At 41.5% G+C, this 22,168-nt stretch overlaps 1 protein-coding gene across 3 annotated transcripts in view; it reads left to right on the top strand.

The window, feature by feature from the left end:
- The window catches only part of kirrel1a (kirre like nephrin family adhesion molecule 1a), a 48,564-nt gene extending 26,628 nt beyond the window's left edge, over positions 1–21,936 (top strand). The window contains exons 3-15 of one of the 3 annotated variants that reach the window (XM_078164101.1): positions 2,453–2,602; positions 2,688–2,845; positions 2,971–3,121; positions 3,471–3,576; positions 4,598–4,746; positions 4,936–5,063; positions 7,671–7,797; positions 8,084–8,184; positions 12,976–13,192; positions 13,372–13,476; positions 13,756–13,883; positions 14,163–14,276; positions 19,360–21,936. In XM_078164101.1, the coding sequence (XP_078020227.1) occupies positions 2,453–2,602; positions 2,688–2,845; positions 2,971–3,121; positions 3,471–3,576; positions 4,598–4,746; positions 4,936–5,063; positions 7,671–7,797; positions 8,084–8,184; positions 12,976–13,192; positions 13,372–13,476; positions 13,756–13,883; positions 14,163–14,276; positions 19,360–20,046 (2,321 nt within the window). In that variant the 3' untranslated portion in view covers positions 20,047–21,936. Of the gene's footprint in view, positions 1–2,452; positions 2,603–2,687; positions 2,846–2,970; positions 3,122–3,470; positions 3,577–4,597; positions 4,747–4,935; positions 5,064–7,670; positions 7,798–8,083; positions 8,185–12,975; positions 13,193–13,371; positions 13,480–13,755; positions 13,884–14,162; positions 14,277–19,359 lie in introns of all 3 variants that reach the window. The other 2 variants (XM_033609972.2, XM_033609971.2) reach the window with 2 other exon arrangements.
- The last annotated feature ends 232 nt before the right edge of the window (positions 21,937–22,168 follow it).

Genomic DNA, 22,168 nt, shown 5'->3' with positions numbered 1-22,168 from the left:
TAAAATATCCTGATGAGAATTTTAAGGTTTTTGTAAAGAACTGTGAGACTATAACTTTGTGCTCAACACAAGTAGAAGACTGAATATGTCTCATTTTTGTCACTCTTTTTGAAATCCTTGCAGAGTTATCATAGTTTATATTTGTTTTGTTTTGTTTTGTTTTGTTTTAATTTTGTTGTTAATCTTTGTAATTTGTGGGGCCCCCAAAGTCCCGAAAGATGATATGGGATCTAATTATTATCCTGTACGCACAAGTTAATTATTTTGTGGGAACAAGTTATCTTGTGCACATAAGATACCTTGTGGTGTTCAGTAGTTTTCAAATCAGTTTAGTTTAGTTAGTGTCCAGGGTGAGTTAGTTTTTATTGTTTAAAAATGTTCAGTTTTAATTTAGTTTTTATTAGTTTCAGTTTTAGTTTTTCATTATAATTATGGGGGGTATTTTTCAGGGAAGAGATTTATTTTATTTATTTTTGAGTCTATAATATATATTACATCACAAATAAACATTTTGTGAGGCAATTCACTGCCAGGCATTCACATCCCGGTCTCAGTAAACATACATTAAAACTTCAATTAAAGGCCTAGTTCCTTTTACTAGCATTTTTGACAAATAACAGCTTGTCTCAATTACAAGCCTGGTCTGGTTGCCAAGCAGTTCATTCAGATGTATAAACGCGGGTTGTTGGCTACCTCAAATTGTATGTCCATACCTCGTTTCCTTTAGTCCATAAGGGTCCACCAATCAAATCAATCAAAAAGGTTTTTTTCATAAAGATTGATCCAAGTTGTAAGTATTGTTTAAACAGGATAAAGTACTGTCGTGTTGGTATGCCAGGGGCCATAAAACCAGTGTCATAACTCACTTTTTCTCTCTGATAGATTCTGACTTAGATTTAGACTCTGATTGATTTCAGGGATTTAAGCAAATAATAGCCCAGGGTACGAATTGAAGTTTGCGGTATGCACCCAGTGCCTCCTCGTGCTTGTTCTGTTGACAAATTTGATCAAATTGACAAAAACTAAAAAAATTTCCTGTATATTTTTTATTTAACTTTAGTACGTTTTGTAAGTCCACAATATTGTTTCAGTGAGTTTTTTTTTCCCTAAGTTAACTAAAAAGTTACCTGAAATGTTTTTTCACACCATGTTTTATTTTTTAGTTTAGTTTGAGTTGAGTTAACTTACAGTTTTTCTCAATTGTTTACACACAAATACTGGTACTTGAGACACAATGACCACAACATGTAACTCATGCACCAATCCCCTAAACCAATTCTGCTAAACTACAAGCACAATTCCTGCTTTACACGCAAATTGCAGTTCTAAAACACATTTTTTTCAAAACACTACACACAGTTCTCTGCATTTGGCACAGTTTTCATGAAGAAAGGCTCTTGTTTTCACAAGGAACACACTGTCATTCAAAATTCTAAAGTTAATTGCCCTACTATGCACACTGACTCATCACATGGGCAAACACCTGTCACACAGTTTTACAATTAGCACTCAGAGCTTTAGCATAAAAGGGCAACAAGTGAGCTTTTCTGTTTTGGAGCAATGGATGCCAACATTGGAAACAGAGGCAGAGCCAGAGCCAGAGGAGTGAGAGTAAGAGGAGGAGGACGGGGAGGACGAGGACGAGGAAGGCCAAGGACCGTAATCTCTGATGAGATCCGAACCACTTTTTCTGCCTGGAGATGGAAAGTGTATGACCGAAATCCACAAACGCGTATACCCCTTCTCCAAGCTATGGAAGACGCATGCGGAGATATAGCAGTTGATGCTTTTCATGGCTGGATTCGCCATGCTAGGCGATATTTCCCCCGCTGCTTGGCCAGGGAAAACATTACTTGTGATGTGGATGAGGTGCTGTGGCCAGACCGAAACAGAAGAGAGGATGCAGCATAGTTTTGTTTTTGTTTTTTACTGTAACTGTATTTTACAACACACTTATGTATGTACTGTCTGTAGTAAGTGTAACAATGAACAAAAAAAAAGACCGAAGTCATTATGATGAATGGAGAAGAAGTGTTTTCCATTCATCAAAGTGTTTTACATTGAGCACATCAGTGTTCAACTGGTTCTTATAAATGTCTATTCATATGATGGTTTGTGTGTGTCATTTGAAAACAAAATACCATTTTGAGAAGAAATAACATTGTTTTGAATGTAAAGTTTCATTTTGCAGGAGAATTGAGGGGTTTTGCCCATTGTGTGTGTGATTTTTGATTTGTGTGTAGAGTTCTGAGAGTATGAGGCATGCTTTCAGAAAATGTGTGTAAACAATCGAGAAAAACTGTAAGTAATCTGGAAGTTGTTTCACTTTATACTGTAACCAGATAGTGTTTGTCTAAATTCATCATGAAGGTCTACAGTGGACCTCTATCTTATGTTTGTGCCCTATAAACACCATTCTGATTATTAACCTCTTAATCTCTATGTGTCTCAGCCTGGCCCAGATACCGCGTTCTGCGCGTGCAGGAGTTGGGCCAGTACAACCTGGAGATCCTGTCAGCTGATCTGTCTGATGACTCTCTGTACGAGTGCCAGGCCCCTGATGCCGCCCTGAGGTCCAGGAGGGCCAAACTCACTGTCCTCAGTACGTCTGTGTGCATGTGTGTAAGTGTGCTATAGAAACTTTGTGAGATGATGTGTGTTTCTGACACTCTCCTCTCTCACTCCAGTCCCCCCAGATGACCCGGTGATCGATGGGGGTCCGGAGGTGTTGCTGAATGCGGGGGAGTCCTACAACCTGAGCTGTGTGTCGAGAGGGGCCAAACCACCTTCTATGATCGAGTGGCTTAAAGATGGTCTGCCTGTGGAGGGGGCTGCCAGTACCACTGTAAGTCTAAAATAAGGATCATGTTCCCCAAGACACACACACACTCACGCGCTCATGAAGTGTTTGACAGTTTTTGATCTGTATTGCAAATGTTTCATCAATGTCTCTCTGCCCTCCATCATCAGGAAGTGCTTCCAGACAGGAAGAGGGTGACCACACGTAGCTATCTGCCCATCCAGCCTGTCGACACTGACACTGGGAGGAACTACAGCTGTGTGGCCACCAACCTGGCTGTTCCTACTGGCAAAAGCACAACTGTCACCCTCAACGTACACCGTAAGCAATCAAATAATATTGACTCAAAAAGTATCATAGTTTTGTGGGTATTTGTAAAAACATGAAATGTATTACATTACCAGTGAAAAATGTCATTTTTAACACAGTATACAGTATAATTACACCATCCTGCTAATTACTGCATACATGAGTATTTTTAATATTTCAGGCTAATTAAAAGCAACACAGCGTCACATTTTTAAAACATAAAACATCTGCCAGGAGCTGAATGTTTTATAGCTGTTATTAAGTAATGCATGGCCGCCATTTTGCATCTAACTGTCCTCCAGATTGCAGCATACATTAGATGTAGTTGTTATGTGAGTCTCCCTCTCTCCCTCTCTTCCAGATCCACCCACAGTGACCTTGTCCATTGAGCCTCGCTCTGTCCTGGAGGGGGACAGAGTCACCTTCACCTGCCAGGCTCACGCCAACCCTCCTATTATGGGCTACAGGTCTGCATCCTATGTCAGAAATGTTGAATTTTATTCTGGGTTTGTTTAAAAATGTTTGTGTTTCTTTACTTTGCTTTTAAATGGAGTGTTTATTTGCACCCGGTGAGAATAGTCACACTGCAGCTATTAGGCTTTTTACACCCATAACCCACATGCGTAATCATTGATCCCATTGCATGCTGTGATATGCTAGTACTTGTCAAGTGGATGCCTTGAGGTCAGAGGTGGTTTGGTTTTATGGTTAGGGCTAGTACTAGCTAATCTCGATATTATCTGAAATTAAAATGGTAAGTTTGGGAGAAAAAACAGACAGATCTTCCACCAGAAAGTCATGTGATGTAGTATTAATAGCGACAAAGCCCACATAGGAGACCGAGGTCCGAGTTTTGTTTGAGTAGACAATGGCTTAATAATTTCAGAGTAAGTTGACGGTATACTATAAAATGGCTAAATGCACTTTGTGTACATAAACTTTAGCAGAATAGCTGAATAGACCCGTATGTGTTAACGTCATATTTCAACGTTGCTAGGATGTGTAATAGTTACATTTTTGGGTGTTTATAGTCACATTTTTGGGTATTTAAACACTGATATATAAAGCAGAATTTCCCAGGTGCGAATAGCCACACGCTGGTGTATAAAGCAGAATAAATAGCTGAATTTGGTAATGTACAGATGGATATAAATATTCAGATTTCCATAGTGTAAATAGCAGAATTTAGCTATTCGCAACTGGGTGTAAATAGTAAATTTTCGTAGTGTAAACACCCAAATTTGGCTATTTACATCCAGCTGTATATAGCAGAATTTCTAGGTTGTAAAAGCTAAATTTGACTATTCACACCCAAGTGTTTACTCCGAGTGCAAGTAGCATTGTTGGCTACAGACAAATGGGTGCTTGCCTCTGTCCGTATGCCATACACTTCCAGGTGTAAGTAGCCACATAGGCCAAATTTGAATATTTGTGCTTTGCATTTATGTTACATGTTGTTCTTGATTGTTAAAAACATTTTATCCTCAGGTGGGCTAAGGGGGGCGTGGTGCTTCAGGGTGCCAGGGAGAGTGTGTTCACAACCAAGGCCGACCACTCCTTCTTCACCGAGCCTGTCTCCTGTCTGGTTTTCAATGCTGTGGGAAAGACCAACGTCAGCATCCTGGTGGACGTTCACTGTGAGTCACACAATACTCATCTCACCTTGTTCAGTCGCTTGTGGCTTGCATCACTCACTACCGTCTGGAGTCAGAGGGATAAAACACACCATTGTTGTGTTTCTGTTTCCTCTGAGCAGCTTCTCCTCTTAAGTGCTACTGCATTATTACTCAAGCACAACATCCCTTTCTGTGTTTCTGTGTCTCCAGTCGGTCCAATTCTGTTGGTGGAGCCGCAGCCAAAAACTGTAGACGTTGACTCCGATGTCACCCTCAACTGCAAATGGGCTGGAAACCCTCCGCTCACGCTCACCTGGTTCAAAAAGGGTTCAAACATGGTAAGAAGCTGAGAGCCCACGCTTTCCTCTGTTCTTGTATTCACACTGTTTTTACAGTTCACGCTTTCTTCTCCCGTGTTTACAAAAGCAGCCTGTCATTCAGGGGAAATGTCTTGTCTGTACACATAGACATCTTTCTTCTCTTCTTCCCTGCCATGACCTATTTCTCTCCATTCCACTTTTTCCTTTGTCTTGTATTCCTTTTATCAGGATTACATTTAATAAGTGCAATGAGTGTGATATAGTTATATAACTAAATCTGCCTACCAGCAACTTATAGTTCACTAATTAACATGTTTTTATCTTGTTTAATCCAAACAAAACCTGAAGTGTAGAAATGACTGCTGTGGTTTTACGGGGGTTTGATTAGCTTTTGCTGGTAGGTGGATTTTCTTACCACTGGTAAGAGTCAGACTAGCTGTTTTATCCCTGTTTCCAGTCCTTATGCTATGCTAAGCTAATTGTCTACTCAAGTTATTTCCTATCAAATGCACAGCAATCACAGAAGCCAAGTGTCAATGAAAATCTTTGGTCTCAGGTTCCCTTCTACAATGCTATTTAAAAGAGCTCCACGTGAAATTTTGTCTGATCTCATCATGGAGGTGAATGAGCTGGTGGCTAGCAGCTAACGGTGCTAACTCCATGAACAGCGCTAAATTATGGCAACAGTGCTGACAGAGCTTACTTACGGTTTTAACCAGGGGGGGCAATCAGAGGATAGGTGCTAAGCTTCTGTGACGACACTATCCCAATATCAGCAGTAACCACCATTTGAGCGCAATGCAAAGTAGCGACGTTGGATACGCGTATGCACTAACATGTACGCATGGCTGGACTGGCCTACCACAACAAACCACAGAGAAACTCGGATTACAGCACACACAGAGCGAGCGTGACTTCAGTGTCTGCTCAGGACGCCATTACTCCACTATATTCTTAGGGGTATTGCGATATATTGGCATTGATGATAAATATAATATTTAAAAATTAAATTTTGATATCATGTTAATAACACACGAAAGATAATATTATGTTATAATTAATCATCTCTTAAAAAAACACTGTGTAGGATTAAGGTGGATATAGAAAAGCAGAAATTTAATATTCTATTATCAGCGTGTTTTCTTTAGTGTATTATCGCCTGTTGCACTGTCATGTTTCTACAGTAGCCCAGAATCGCCAAACCAAACACTGGCTTTCGATAGAGCCATATGCGTTTTTGCGTTGGTCACCATTGTTAGCAGCTCCTCTGCGATGAGAGTATCTGAAAAAGACAGATTTATTTTTTAAGTTAAACTGCTTTATTCAGTGTTTAAATCACCGCGTCTGTTTATTTTGGAGAGGTAGCGACCTCTGCAGCTAATTTGGCTCCCGGTAAAAACCTCTGGAACAATGAATGCTGCAGTAATTCTAACCAGGAGAAGTTGCAGCTGGTTGCAATCTGCAATCCTTACCACAAGAGGCCACTCAACCTCCTTAAATCTCACACACTGGACCTTTAAATCATTTCTGTTTCTTTTCATTCTCTTTTCATTCTCATCTTCCTCTCTCAATGCCATCTGGTTTCCTTTTCACCACCAATTAAGAGTAATTGCTCTTTTTGTATGCTTTTGTCCAGTTATGGTTACAGATTCCCTCTCCACCTCCTTACAGATGTATTTTGAGTGTAATTCATTTGCCAAAATGCACAATGAGCAAAGTTAAAGATGAATTTGACTGATAGCATTATTATTAAAATTATCATTAGTTTCAAATTGTCTATAAATATTGCAATAACATCATTATTATAACCTTTTTTGGCCATAATCATGTAGTGAAAACTGAAAATGTGCCAACCCTAACAGTAAATATTGGTTTGCTGCTATAATAATGCTCTGAATGTTCCAAACAGAGCCTTTAAATATGTATAAAAAAGAAGATTATAAAAGGAAATAAACAGGAATGTATATGCTTAATGAATAAAGTATATAAAGGTGAAGTGACAGTGCTGGCTCTAGTGTCATATCTACAGTACAGACATGAGAATGGTCTCAATCCTTTCATTTAACTCTCAAAATATTTTCATTTTATAAGTTAACCATCACTGTTTTTTTATATTAAAATCTACTGTGTACACCAGCCACAGGCTAAAGACATGTCTAATATGTGTGTACTGTGACTGTCATTAAACTACAGTCAATACAAGGACTAAAGACAAGACAGTTACAGCACAGTAAATGGAATCTGCCTGAGCAGACTGTGGACTGACTTACACCTACATCTATGTAATCAGCCTTGTTCAGGTATCTCTCTCTCTAGGTGGTTACATATTTAGCCATAATTTTCCCACAGCTAATTTTCCGATGGATGTGTTGCTAGGCAACTGCAAAACCTTTGTGATGGGTTAAAAGCAGATGTGCAAGTTTGCATTGTTAGCCCATCAGGGTCAGAGTAGTAGAACACACATTCTCAAATAAGGCCAGGCGTGCAAATATGCAACATGATGTGTTACAATATTAAGGGGAGGTACAATAGCACATTAGCCTCTCTTCTCCTTTTATTTTGTTTAACCCCTCCTGTTGTTTAGCAGATTTGTCTTGTTTATATTTCTTTTTCACTCCCCCACAGGTTCTGAGTAACAGCAACCAGCTGTATCTGAAGTCGGTGAGCCAGGCGGATGCAGGCCAGTATGTATGTAAGGCCATCGTCCCACGGATTGGAGTAGGAGAGACTGAGGTCACGCTCACCGTCAACGGTCAGAAAACATCCACACAATTTAATGTATCACTGCTTGTAGAGGAAAACCATGTTCTTTCTAAAAGGTCAGCTTGTCAGTAATTGAAAAAAAATGTTGTATGTCCAAAGTAGTGGCCATTTATTTTAAAAATAATACAATTTCTCTTGAACAGCCTTGGTAAGGTCAATGCTTTGAAAAAAAACCCCTTGCTTTTGTATGATTTTTTTTTTTATATTTTGAGTGTAATTTCTTGTAATTCTTTCTTTCACATACACTCTCATATCTCATTTTTTTACCATTGCAGGTCCTCCCATCATCTCCAGTGATCCAGTCCAATATGCAGTGAGAGGGGAGAGAGGAGAGGTGAAATGCTACATAGCCAGCACACCTCCTCCAGATAAGATTGTAAGTGAAAAGATATGAAACATGAGTGCTATGAAATATTTCTGTCACCAGACCCACGATGAAAATGTCCAAATTTTAATCCCAGCGTTAATTATTCAGACAAAAAGAAAAGCTAAACAAGGAAAGGCTTCGATCACAAAGAGCACAAGGTTGTAGCTTTTAGCCTGACAGCGATTTGTGTTTTACTGTTACTGTACCTTCCTGTTCCTAAATGGCTCCACTCCTGCACGGTAAATGCTTTTAGGCGCTGTCCCCTTTTTCTTTTTGAGTGGTGACTCACCCTTAAACTCTCACAGAATTTCCCTCCATCCCATCACATAAACAAACCAACACTAACACTAAGCCGGGCTGCTTTTAGCTCCTGCGTCAGGAATCGGCCCCGGATGCTTTCTCCACTTGGCTGTATCACAGAGATGCAGTAGTAGTAGTTCCTCGGCTCCCCAGCCTCTGTGACTGATCCGTCCTGACTCCCGGTGCGCACTCCTAATGCAGGCGGCGGAGGTTGGGACAGAAAAAGATTTATAAAATATAAAGGAGTGGAGAGGAACAGTTGTCCCAGTAAATGCCACAGCCAGGAGATTATCCTCCTCTGGAATAAGTGGGCAGATTATGGGAACATGTGGGCTTATGCATAATTAACTGGCCTTAGTACAGTACTTCAATGTGAATAATACAGCTGCTTTTAGTGGCTTTAAAGTTGGAGAATGTGCAAGATTCTCGCCAGCTCAGTCACCCCCACCCACCTCCACTTCTGGCTGCAGAAACATACAAACTGTTGCTGGTTTGAGCAAGTCACGCAAGTGTTTACGTGTGTACTCGATGTGAAGTTACGAGGTCTATTTCTGTCATACCTTCCTACAGTATGTATTTAAGTTGGACACATATATAGTATATGGCCAATAATGCCTTTTCCACTAAATATCATATCAACCAGTCACCCTGATTTGATGAAATATATGAAACCTGTATTTTTCTTTTTTTTATCCTTAATTTAAAATTTTTCGTGTCAAAAAAAGTCATTCTCCTTTACAAATATTTATACTGAGCTTTACAATGTTTCAGAGTCACAATAACATCAGAAAACACAAACACAAATACGGATCAGTTCATTAAAAAGCAAAATAAAACACAACAACATATACACAGGAATGGTAGTACACATTTTTACATTAAGTTTTTCCATGAAATTCAAAAGAGAACCCCAAACTTTATAGGATTAGAGTGAGGTTTTCTTAAAACATTTTATGCGCGAGACAAGAGGTAACAGCAAATTAAATCCATGGATGAAGGCAGGACTTTAGATGGGATATTTACTATACAGACATGACACTGGTGTCCATTTTTTCATGAATGAACTTCTTACCCAGAATGTTGGACTACTTTTTCAAGAACAGCCATTAAAGCATTGTATTGCAATACCCTTTCTGTAGTGGTTCCATGGATGTATAAAGAGAACTTGGAGGCGGGGCCCTGTTCATTCCTAAATAAAGTTGCTCAGTGGCACATGAAGCCAAAAAAGTTTGGCTTACAGGGTGTAAAATTACACATAACCACTGCATTGTGGGGCCTATACAGCGGGCGCACTACAGACTCTCAACAGCTGATCAGCTAACTTCAGGGTTCGCCCTCTGCTATCTTGAATAGGGAATAAAATGATTTAATTGTGTGGCTCTTTTCTTTTTTTGGGCCCATTGGCATCACATGACGGGTCCAGTTCATTCCACAGTTTGTCCACTATGTCCAATTGGCTTCAAAGCCTGACAGTTCTCTGGGGGGCTTAAACACCCAGTGGCCAAATCATGTAACTACAACTTCTGGATCTATCTTGTGATGCCATTGCGCCCAATGACTTTTTTCCCATAGACTTACACTGTGACAGAGATGTCTGTAGATATTTAGATACATTTTTTTGAGCGTCTCAAACCCCCATGAAATGAGTCGTTTCACTATCAGGATTTGATCCATTTGGTTTGATAACATTTGGGAATGTATAAACGCTGCATGATTAAATCATTTTATCCCAACCAAGTAAGCGGAGGGCTAAACTGGAAGTTAGCTCAGCTGGCAAAAGTCTCTCGTGTTCTTGTTCTATGGGCCCAACGATACGAAAGACGCGGGCAATTTTATACCCAGGAAGTCCAACTTTTTTGGTTTCATGTGCCACTGAACGACTTTCATAGGAATGAACTGGGCCCAACTCCGACTCTGTATCCAGCTCTCTTTGTACATCCATGCACAAATATGGGGAAGGTTTTTTTAAGTAGTGTAATACAATGCTATAATAGCTATCCTTAAAGGGATAGTGCACCCAAAAATGAAAATTCAGCCATTATCTACTCACCCATATGCCGACGGAGGCCCTGGTGAAGTTTTAGAGTGCTCACATCCCTTGTGGAGATCGGCGGGTGGAGCGGCTAGCACACTTAATGGTAGATGGCGCCCCAGACTAACGTCCAAGAACACAAAATTGACATAAAAAGTTGTTTCGAAAAACGTCATATGAACTCTGTTTTTAGCCTCACTGTAGCCTGCAGCTCTGACTGCTTCTCTGTGCTCCGCGCTCCCGTGTGCGCGCCTGCGCAAGACCAGTGAAAGCATGAGCTTTGCTCACCCGTGTTTACATCATGTGACACGTGCATCGCAGGGAGAGACAACGTAACCACAGAGCTAAAAGATAATTTGCACTACGGTCTTTTAGCAAAGTACAGCCAAACATGTCTGAAGACTTTGAAATTGAGGAGGAACAGCATTTCTTTGTTGAGCCGTATTTGTTTGAGCCCGAGTATACGCACGGAACTCAGGCTACTGGACGAAGCAGCCGCCGCAGCTCATGAGCCTAACCCTCAGCCAGCCGCAGAATACCGGAGTCGAGCGCTGGAAACCTGGTGGTGTAGTTGTTTCAAATGCAAAGCAATGCCAACGGATGAGGAAAGTCTTTGCTGCTCAGACTGGGAATTGGCGATGCCTGCACTTGAGAATCTGGACATCAGTACTGACGAGACTGGTGCTCTTCAGAGACCATGCATCACCAATCACCCTGAACATGCACACGTGAGCGCGGAGCACAGAGAAGCAGTCAGAGCTACAGGCTACAGTGAGGCTAAAAACAGAGTTCATATGACGTTTTTCGAAACAACTTTTTATGTCGCGGCTGCAGCACACTTGGATCACTATAGATGACCAGTATGAAGATACTTTGTGGATTCAATTTTGTGTTCTTGGACGTTAGTCTGGGGCGCCGTCTACCATTAGGTGTACTAGCCGCTCCACCCGCCGATCTCCACAAGGGATGTGAGCACTCTAAAACTTCACCAGGGCCTCCGTCAGCATATGGGTGAGTAGATAATGGCTGAATTTTCATTTTTGGGTGCACTATCCCTTTAAAGGAATAGTTCAACATTCTTGGTAAGAAGTTCATTCACTTACTTGTCAAGTCAAGTCAGTTTAATTTACGCATATATTGCCTGATAGCATAAATCATGATTGTGGTTCAGGGGGCTTTACAATCTGTACAGTATACAACCCTGACCCTCGCTTTGGATAACTAAAAATTCACCCATCAAATAACTCGTTAATGGGGTTAAAAAAACTGAAAGAAACCATAGGAAGAGCAACAGAGGAGGGGTTCCTCTTCCAGGACTGACAGACATGTAATAGATGTCATGTACAGAATAGACCAACAGAATAAAATTACAAATTCATGTAACAAAATGACACACAGAATGCATTACATTTTTCTAAATGAATTCTGAATTTCATGACCTACTATGGACTTGAGAAGCAACATACACTGTCAGATGATCTTTTTATACCCTGATAAGAATGATATTGTAGACACATATAACATTGCAGACTAGTGTTGCACGGTATACCGGTACTAAAATAGTACCGCGGTACCAGAGTATTCCAAACGGTACTGTACTGCATTTGGAAAATACCAGTACTTTGAAATTGATTCAATTCATTAATTTAGTTAATTTATTTTACTCATTTATGCACACAAACGCCTTTCTTGTTCCTATTGGAGCACAGATTGCGCAGGTGGTTTCTATGACAACACCTGTATCAACATTCGCAGCTGGCGCACATGAAAAAAGGCAAGAGAAAGTCTGAATCGCAAAGGGCGACAACACGAGACAACACAAACTTGGTGGAACATTTGAGTTAGCAAACCGTGACGTCCGTACCAAGGTACTTACCGAACCATGATTTTTTTGGTACCGTTACACCCCTACTATTTATTGTTCTAAAGGTTTGTATCCAAAAGGACTTTTCCTCAGGAAAAGTACTGAAGAGTATCGAAAAGTATCGAAATTGATATTGGTATTGGTACCGAAACAAAGATTTTGGTATTGTGACAACACTATTGCAGACCAATGTGTTCGTCTGTGTTTACACATAATAATATAGTGTTGTAGTGTTAGAGTCAGAGTGCATAAGCCAGTTAGAATAGGTGAGTTTTGTGAAGGGATATGAAGGATGTTATGCTGTCAGACTGTCGAATGTGTGGAGGTAGGGAGTTCCAGAGCCTGGGGGCAGTGCAGCTGAAAGCCCTGGCACCCATGGTGCTCAGGCGAGAGATGGGACTTGACTGTGGGTGAGAACATTGAAAATCTGATATTAAAGCTCTGTTTGAAGTGGTTTTACTGGTAAATGGCTTGTTACAGTCGCAGTTCACTGATCGATTAAAATCCTGAAAACATGTCCCGTCACATCTTACCCAAGTAAAATAAATCCCTCCCAAATTAATTTTGATATAATCTATTATGCGTGTGTGTGTGTGTGCTGCAGGTGTGGGCGTGGAAGGAGAATGTGTGGGAGAAGGAAAAGGGGACGCTGCTGGAGAGGTACACAGTGGAGCAGAGCAAACCATCAGCGGAGGGCGGGGGCGTCCTCTCTACCCTCACCATCAACAACGTGATGGAGTCTGACTTCCTGTCCACCTACAACTGCACGGCTTGGAACTCGTTTGGCCCAGGCACCATGATCATCACGCTGGAGGAGACCGGTGCGTTTTATGAATTCACTATTTGAAAATTTAATGAGCTAGGCAGCATACAGTTTTGTTTTCGTAAGATGTATTTGTTGCATTAAATTCTTGATTGTGCAGCTACTGACAGACATTTGCATTCTTGCATTCCCTCCATCTCTCTCTGTCTCTCTCTTATTCTCTCCTCCTCCTTTCAGAGGAAGTCCCAGTGGGGATAATAGCTGGTGGGACAGTGGGCTCTACCATCCTCCTGTTCATTTTTCTACTGGTCCTCGTTCTGATCTTCTACCGGCAGCGCAAAGGCAGTGAGTCATACTCTCCATGTGCCTCACACATACATATAAAGACCACATCTGCATGTACAGTACAAGTGTCCATGTTTTTATTGGGGAATTATGGTTAAAATGTTCATCACCAGACCACATAACTTGCAGCAAACCAAATAAAATCAAACACCTAAAACTTCCTCTCTACCATATGGATGTGGGTCCCCTCTGAACTTGCTCCTCCAGCTCATGAAAACACACCAGCCACGATGCGTGTGTCCAGCTGTATTCAACCTTGCCGTGTTTTGCTTCCAGGTCGGCGTGGGGTCACGCTGGGTAAGCCCGACATCAAGGTGGAGACGATAAACAAGGAGACCCACAGCTTGGAGGAGGACTCCGGCAGCGTGTCCACGGCTTCGCGCATGGTCAAGGCCATGTACTCGGTGAGCAGCAGCGGGATATGTGTGCTTGGGCCGGACACTGTTTACACAGCCTGTAGTCTTAGAAAAAACCTCAGATTAACTCAGTAACCTCTCCCTATGCCGCACTGTACCTTTTGACTGAAAACAAGCTCTGTGTTTTCCCCTGCAATCGCTCCTTTTAACACTTTTAATTCCATTTTCTCTTTTCCTGTCATACTCTGTTGCCTCCTTCCCTCTTCCGTTTTGTTATGGCACCTTCTCTCCTCCTTTTTGTTTTTGTTTTGTTGTTTGACGGTTTAGTTTCTCCCCTCTGTGTCCTTCTCTCCTTCCAATCAGCCCTTTAAAGATGACATAGAGCTCAAGTCTGACCTCCGCAGTGACACCCTGGACACCCGCCAGGAGTATGACCTTAAGGTGAGCTCATTAAACACTCATTTATATCAAAGCAGGAAGTCTTCAAATCTAAACAAACTCACTTTTTTCCTCCTGAAAGACTTACAAAATACAGAGAAGGTGTGCAATCACAGGTACAGAAAAGGGTAAAAATAACCACCAGTATGTTCAATATAAAGGCAAAATTAACAAAACATTAATAATAAAATGATGCCAAAGTCACTGTGAGGTCTTGTGGAGTTCATTTTGGTGCAAGGTTTCATTCTAATTATATCTCAAAGGGCTGCAAATATCCTAATCATTACTGACATGGTGACTCTGAGTGATGACTTTCATCCAATGATGTACAGCATTTCTTTTCTGGTAGAAGTGGTGCCACCCAGGATGACACTGAGAGTATCTACCAGACAGACATAGTCACATGAACAATACAATATTATTTTTTGAGAGTTTTGTGCTATAAATGAAGCCTCAGTCATTAATATTTAATCCCAACTGACCAGTGATTCATCTCAAAAATGTTTGTTTCACTTCTGTAACAGAAATTGCAACTGTGATGCTTCAGTCTGATATATGTTTTAAAAAATGAAGTTAAAATTCAATTTAAAAAAAAAAAATCCAAATTGTTATTTTTTAATTTCATGCTTAACCCTCTAGAGGGCGCACATGTTTATCTGAAATAGGCAGAGGAAGACAAAGAGGAGGGAGTCCAGTCTGGTTTTTGATAGTGGATTGTACAAGTCAAACTTTGATGTAGGGTTAATGCCAAAACCGGGCGTCTACAAGTCCTTAAAAGAATCCTTAAATATCTTAAATTCAGTTTTATAAATATTAGACCTTAAAATCATTAAATACACTTAAATTTGTGAGTTCTTAAACAACATAAACATTTTATCTAATTTCATTTATCCATCTTTTTATCATCTTTTGGTGAAAAGGAGTGGAAGTCCACATTTCTGGTCTTTTTCCTTTATGCCTCCACTTACCAGTTGACAAAATATAGATTAACCTAACTTAATCTAATAACCATATTCCTACATAAAACTTACCTCTGCGTGTGACCGTATAACTTACCTGTAATGCTTGAATTAGAGAAGATGATTCATCTAAAAATCTTAAGTCTTAAATTTGGTTAAAACGTATCTTGAAAAAGTCCTAAAAAGCATTGAATTTAAGTGTAGACACCCTGAAAAAGCAGAATCAAATTAGCAAATAAGTCCCAGTTCATTTAAACTGGAGAACAAACTGGTGTTTGGAACAACATCTGTAACAATTAAGCACTTTATAAAGCTTAAAATTCACTTTTTCTCTTTAAATGTTATTTTGTTTTATACATTAAAGGGGTACTTTTTCAATTTTTAACCAGCCTTGTGTTATACCAATGTGGGTAGCATGTGTAAATGAACTGTGGTGAACTTGCCTTCACCTTACCAGCACCCAGATCTCCCTGCTCACCACCTAGAGTCAGCGAAAATCCAGCAGATTATCGCTGACTCTAGGGACTGTCGCTCTAACTAAAGCTTGTACTTCCACATTTTCGTATGCCCACCACCACGAACACAGAGTAGATCCCAGTACCTTAACTGATGAGAGCAGTATATATACATGTGTATGTATATATATGTATATAAATTATTTAATAATCCAGAATATGATTATGGTGTCTTTTTAACACTGGAAATTATTTATTAGGCTAAATGTTTCACAGAAAATTTAAATTCTGTAACTCATCAACCCAACACACAGGAATGATCAGCCTCCCATGTGACTGAATGGAAATGACGATCACTGTTGTATAAAGTGTTTCTTGCAGACAGACACACTCTCTCTGACTTTGACTGTATCCATAATAAAAGTTAATGGGGGAAGTGACATTGTGAAAAGTAAAATCTTTCCAATAAATGAAGAAAGTTGTTTATGCTCCTTTTCTTGTTCAAATTTTTAACTAGATGGTGAATCAGAAACCAAATGGCAGTGATACACTTGAGTTTAATCTCTTATCTGTCCTCCCTCTGGACTGTAACTCCAGTGCTATTGTGATGCATCAGATTAGTCTGATCAGCTGCAGCATCCAATCAAAAGCTGATATTCAATAAGAAAGCCTGTGAGTCGGTAAAATACTTCCGCGAAGGCTGTACTTGTGTATCCTTGCTTCTCTCCCCTCTGAAAGCCTCCTCTCTCCTCGACTCCTCCAAGTGCATTGAAGGAGTTGGGACGTCCTTCAATATGGCAGCTTCCAAGGATAGAGGAGTTGAGGAGGCATGTAGGGATGAACCCAAAGAGTAAAGAGGCAGATGGATAAAGAGAGATGCCACCCTCTCTCACTCAAACTAAGACCAAGTCAGATCAAACTGTAAAACGAAGCAGCACTTGTTTGCATCTTTCTATTACAGCCCAGTTTTATGAAAAGACAATCTTTCCAGCAGTGAATATTTCTGTTTCCTAATTTAGTGACCTTCACACTTAGTGTTGCACTCAATCTCTGTGAGAATATTAGAGCAGGATATGTAAGACACCAAATATTTTGCAGTTCAGATGGCCTCTCTTAAATTGCTGAAGCTCCTTTTGTCTTCTCCTCCCTTCACTTAGTCCAGCTTATGTGATTGTTTAGAATATTATGTTCTTATAAAATAGAGACAAAACTATTCAAATTGGACCGAAACAAAGAGAAAAAAAGATAAAGGATGTTTAGGCGTACTCTGCCCGTTCCGCTGGCATGAATCATTTATACATTTTGACACCGTGGGGCTGGGCTTAGGTGATGAATGCATTTTCACGCGTAAAGCTGCCAAAATGTTCTGCTGAAACTCCCCCCCATGAATATTTTGTGAGGGCAAACACACCACCCCTCTAGCTGGAGTGCTGCCTCGGATCACTTTGAAGAAACACAGACATGAATCCACCCCAGGAGATGGTTAGATCACCCCGACAACAGCCTCAGCCAGACTGTTTTTTTTTTTTCCTCCCCGCCGCCTGAAGCACCAAAGCAGTGAAACAAAGTTGGATGGGGGGAGCAGTCGGGTACATGAGAGACAATGAGATGGCAGAATGATGTCGGAAATAATGGTAGAGCAAGATGAAGTGGGTGTAGTGAGCAAGGAGAGCGTCCTTGCTTCACCCAGACAATCTGGGACCAACGTGCATGTTGGCAGGGATCCACCCTACTGCTGGAGAGGCCTCAAGATAAACATGGATGCTTCAACTCATGGAAGCTTTGAGCACAAATGGACAAAACTTGAGTTTCTGTTTGTTTGTTTTGTGCTTTCTTTTTGTTAACTGGTCAAAAAAATCTCTTATTATTATCATTTGTATGCTAAAGTACATTCATTTCTTGTATACAAACCATAAAAACAGTATACTATGAAAGCTGGTATTAGTATACACCATAGACTGAGATGACAGCTCCCCAAAAGTGAAGCCAAAACATCTTGATTGCCCGCTGGTGGCTGGCTGCAGTGTAAATCATAAACCCTGCCCCCTCCACATAAGCAGATGGGACCTGGGCCTAACTTAAGAATCAAATTAACATGAAATAAATTTGTCCCAAAGATGGTTTCTGTCATTTTAGGCATCACACTAATGTACGTTCAAGTGTTCCTTTTCCTTATAACATTGGTTTTAATTAGTTCTTTGATGCTATAAAAAGGGGATTTGGCATCATGATCGACAGCTGTGTGCGCCCATCGGTGTGCTCAACTGGTCAGACAATACCACTGATGTCGCTACGGCGTAGACTCTGGTTCTTAAATGATGTCATCAACACAAGATGGCTGCAATTTTGGCTTCATTTTTTGACAGTGGGAGGAAATGGAGATGTGTCGTCCATTTTATTGGTACAATAAGGCAGGGTTGTGACAACTCATTTTAGTTCATGGGCCGCAAACAGCCGAATTTGATCTTGAGTGGTCTGGACCAGTAACAGGATCACATGATAACATATAAATGACAACATCCTAATCTGTTCTCTTTCTTTCACTGTGCAATGTATTTAGATTTCATCATTATGCCATAGGATTTATTAAAAAGCCACAAGGTGTACAGGAGTTCAAGATTGCACCCTGTTAACATTTACCAACACTGTCTTTTAAAAGTTGATGGGTTAAAAGCACATGAAAGAGCTTTTGAATGTTGGAATCACTTAAGAGGCTGCCCTGGGATGCCAGTCTTGGTGCGTTATTCTTATAGTTGTAACATGTAATTTGCCCGTGCAGTTAGTGTCATTGGAATTTTTGCTTACATAGTGATTTGCATGCATATCTGAAAAGAGACTTAGAGTCTGATCTCAGGCAGCTGAGTCACAAAAAAAAGAGAGCAAACTGCCCTCACAGCACAATCTGAAGGAATCTGGACCTGGACGCTGACCAGCTCCAGACACACAGTTGACCCTGACCTCTGACCTTCTACAAGAGAATATCTCTTTGGGGATCAGGAAGGAACAAAACATTATTATTATAGAAGCCTTCTGACCCTAAGATCTATATACAGACCAGCCCAGTCGCTAGAAGGAAATCAATTGTTACTCTTGTATGTTTCATACATATTATATCAACGTCCCTAAAGTGTCATAGTGTATGAACTGACTTTGTAATCATGAGGTGGAGGGAATGGTGGATGGCATGGGACCAAGGCAAGATGCCTGCCAAGCTGCAGACCACTGTTCAAAACCAACGAACCTGATTGTTTTTTAAGCATGTCATTGCGACATTTCCAACAGCTCTTAGCCACCAAACATGGGTGTTTTTTTACCAAGACAATGCTGCGTTCCCAGCCGGGGTATTGCCACAAAGAGTGGTTGTTTTTACAGAGGCATTGCTGTGTCTTCCGGTGACTTTTAGCACCCAAAATAGGTATTTCAAGCTAAAACATGATCTTTTCCAAACATAACCACGTTTTTTGTACCTAAACATAAACACACGTCAACCAAGTGTTCTTGAACGTATCTGCTAGATAATAACATACAAATGTAACGTTTCCATCGTTCACACAAACATACAATGTCAACATTTATTCTGGTGATGGGATGCACTGCATTTAGATTTGTATCCCCCTCGTTATATCTTATTTTGATGTTCACTATGTTGTCTCTTGCTGTTTGTCTCTTTAGGACCCCACCAATGGCTACTACAATGTGCGAGCCTCCACCCATGATGAAGGCCGCCCGGCCTCCCGCTCCACCTTGCACTATTCTGACTACCGCTCCCCTGCAGGAACACCAGGGGGAGCTGCATCTATAAGCAGCAGTGCCGGAGGCTCAGGGGCCACAGCCAGTGGAGGAGCCCCTGGTCCCCCTGGCCCCCTCACCTCCCCTGGCCGCCCCCAGGCCTGTTACGACCCCCGGCCCCCCTCTAGACTTTCCCACATCAGCTACGCCCAGTTCAACACCTTCACGCGTGCGGGCCAGAGCCAGCAGCCCCCGCCTAACCCTGCCCCCGTGGCCAGCGACTTCCCGGGAGACTGCAGCCTCCTGGACTCCACTTCCCAGCTGGCCTACGACAACTACGGATACCCCTCGCATTACCAGACCTACCGCATGGGTTTCGCCCCGTCCAGCCTGGCCCCGTTGGAGGCTGGGCCATCCTATGAAATGTACGGGGTGGGATCTGGGGTGGGACCTGGGGTGGGACCCGGGGTTGGGAGCCCCGGGGTCGGTGTGGGTCCCGGGGGTCCCGCTCCCTCGGGATCAGAGACTGGACTAGGGAAGTACGGCAGCTCCACTCGCTTCTCCTACACCTCGCAACACTCTGACTACTCCCACAGCCGACACACACAGAGGATGCAGACTCACGTGTGAGACAGAGAGACGCATAAACACCTCACAGTCTTAGCAGAGCATGAGGAAGCATCTTATAAATAGTGTCACATCTAAACACACACACAGCCATAGATTTACACGCACACATTTTCGCACACGAACACGCCCTACTGAACACGACTACAGAAAAACCATCACACACACACACGCACAGAGTCAGAAGACCATGCCCATGAGACAGGGAGGGTATGAGAAACACAGAGAGAGAGAAAGAGACGAGTGGAAAAGAGGGAGTTTTAGTGAAACAGGGAAGGGAAATTCCACACAGTTTTGAATTCCCTCACTCCCGATGTGTTTGTATATCTGAGCTCTGAAAGAGCGGGCGGCGCAAGTCACAATCAAGACTGGGAAAAGAGCAAGAACCAGAGAGAGGACAAAAGATCACAGATCTTCGGAGCCCCATAGCTTTTGCTATGAACTGACTTTGTAAATGATGAGAGAGAACGTCTTAAGGCAAAACTGGCTGACTGTCAAATATGGTACACGCCGATCGGGAGAAACCTCAACCAGTGGAAGTCATTTCTGGCCGCCATTTTATAAATTTTTTTGCTGGTTGTCTTATTCAGTGATCATAGAGCACATATATATAGCATCCCAGAATGCCCTTGTGTACAGTGGTACATGCCATCATGCCTGTTAGACGGCGTGCGGGAGTATGTTGGGGGCCGGGGTGGGGTCGGGAGGGTTGTCATCATTTTGCACTGCATTGACAGTATTCATGCTTAGACGTCCCTTATCTATATCTGTGTAATGTCTTTTTATTTGCACACCAGACTAGAGCTTTGTATTCTATTTTTTAACATTACAGAATTATTTTTGTCAATGTAAAACATGTAATGTGTATGTATGGACCAAAAGTTTGAGCCCACTTTAACTCGGGCGTTCGCCTGGGTGATTCCACTGAGACAGGAGTGAAAAGTTGTGTCAACAGCAGAGCCTGAATTCAGAAGGGTGTATCAGTGTACAAAAGAAACCTAGTGCCAAGTCTTCATGTTGTTCTTCACCTTAGACCATGTATATGCAGTAGAAGCTCCTTCTATTGGTGACTGTTGCTTTACAAACCAGGCTTGGGGCCTTGAGTTATTCCCAGACATTTTCGTAGGCTGGAGCCTTTTTCTCAGAGCTCCTAACTACAAGCTTGGTGCAGACAGAGAGAGAGAAAAACACAGATGTTGGGTTTAGAACTGAGTGGCCTTATAGGGGAACATGTCGTACATTTCCATTTTGAATCATTCCTTATCGTCTGTCTGCCAAAACGGCCGGAGGAGAATGTGTATGGAGAGGTTCAATGAAGGCTTGTCCACAATATTGACATGTAGTAGTGTATGACTGCGAGTGAGTGGGTGTGCGAGTGTGTGAGAGAGAGAGAGAGAGAGAGAGATCAAGAGGGAGTGTGTGGGCATTGGCGCGCACATCGATTTGTACAGTGTGTTTGTATAGATGTGTGAATGACTGCGCGTGGATGGGAAGCATACTGTAAACACGCAGCGCCCAACTCGAGCGCGCGCGTGGCTATTGTATGCATGTCCGTGTGTATACAGTATGCGTGCGTGTGTGCATGTCTGTGTCTAAGTGTGCGGGTGTGTGTTTCAGTATATGTCCATATCATTTCTCTCACAATCCTGTTACAGTACTTTTATACCTCTGGTAGGACTGTATCCTGTATTATTGTGTCTTTGAATTTAGAAAAATCCAATGTTTATCTTAATGTACTGTTCTTCGTAGCAGAGACAACTGTTCAAAAGATGTACAACGAACGTTATCAAACTCTCATTTTTTAATTTCATTATCTTCAATATTTTTTAAAAATGGTATGTAATTATTTTTCCACAGTATTACATAAATAAAAGCACTGTTTTTTATAAAAAAGCGGAGTTTGTCATCTTTGGACAGAAGGGCTAAAATGGACAAGTTCATTGTTTTGTGTTGGCAACACCAGTTTCAGCTGGGATGGAGACTACATTTTAAGTCTTTGTTTTATGATTAGACAGAGCAGTATGAGGTATAATATCAGTTTGAAATATACCTTTAATACCTGATATTCTGATTAATTTTATCCATGTTTCTTCATGACAAATTCACAGCATGGGCTCCAAAAAGT

Source organism: Epinephelus lanceolatus, chromosome 22 (assembly GCF_041903045.1).
Source record: "Epinephelus lanceolatus isolate andai-2023 chromosome 22, ASM4190304v1, whole genome shotgun sequence".
NCBI classification, from domain to species: domain Eukaryota; kingdom Metazoa; phylum Chordata; class Actinopteri; order Perciformes; family Serranidae; genus Epinephelus; species Epinephelus lanceolatus.
This window is presented reverse-complemented; position numbering and strand designations above follow the sequence as displayed.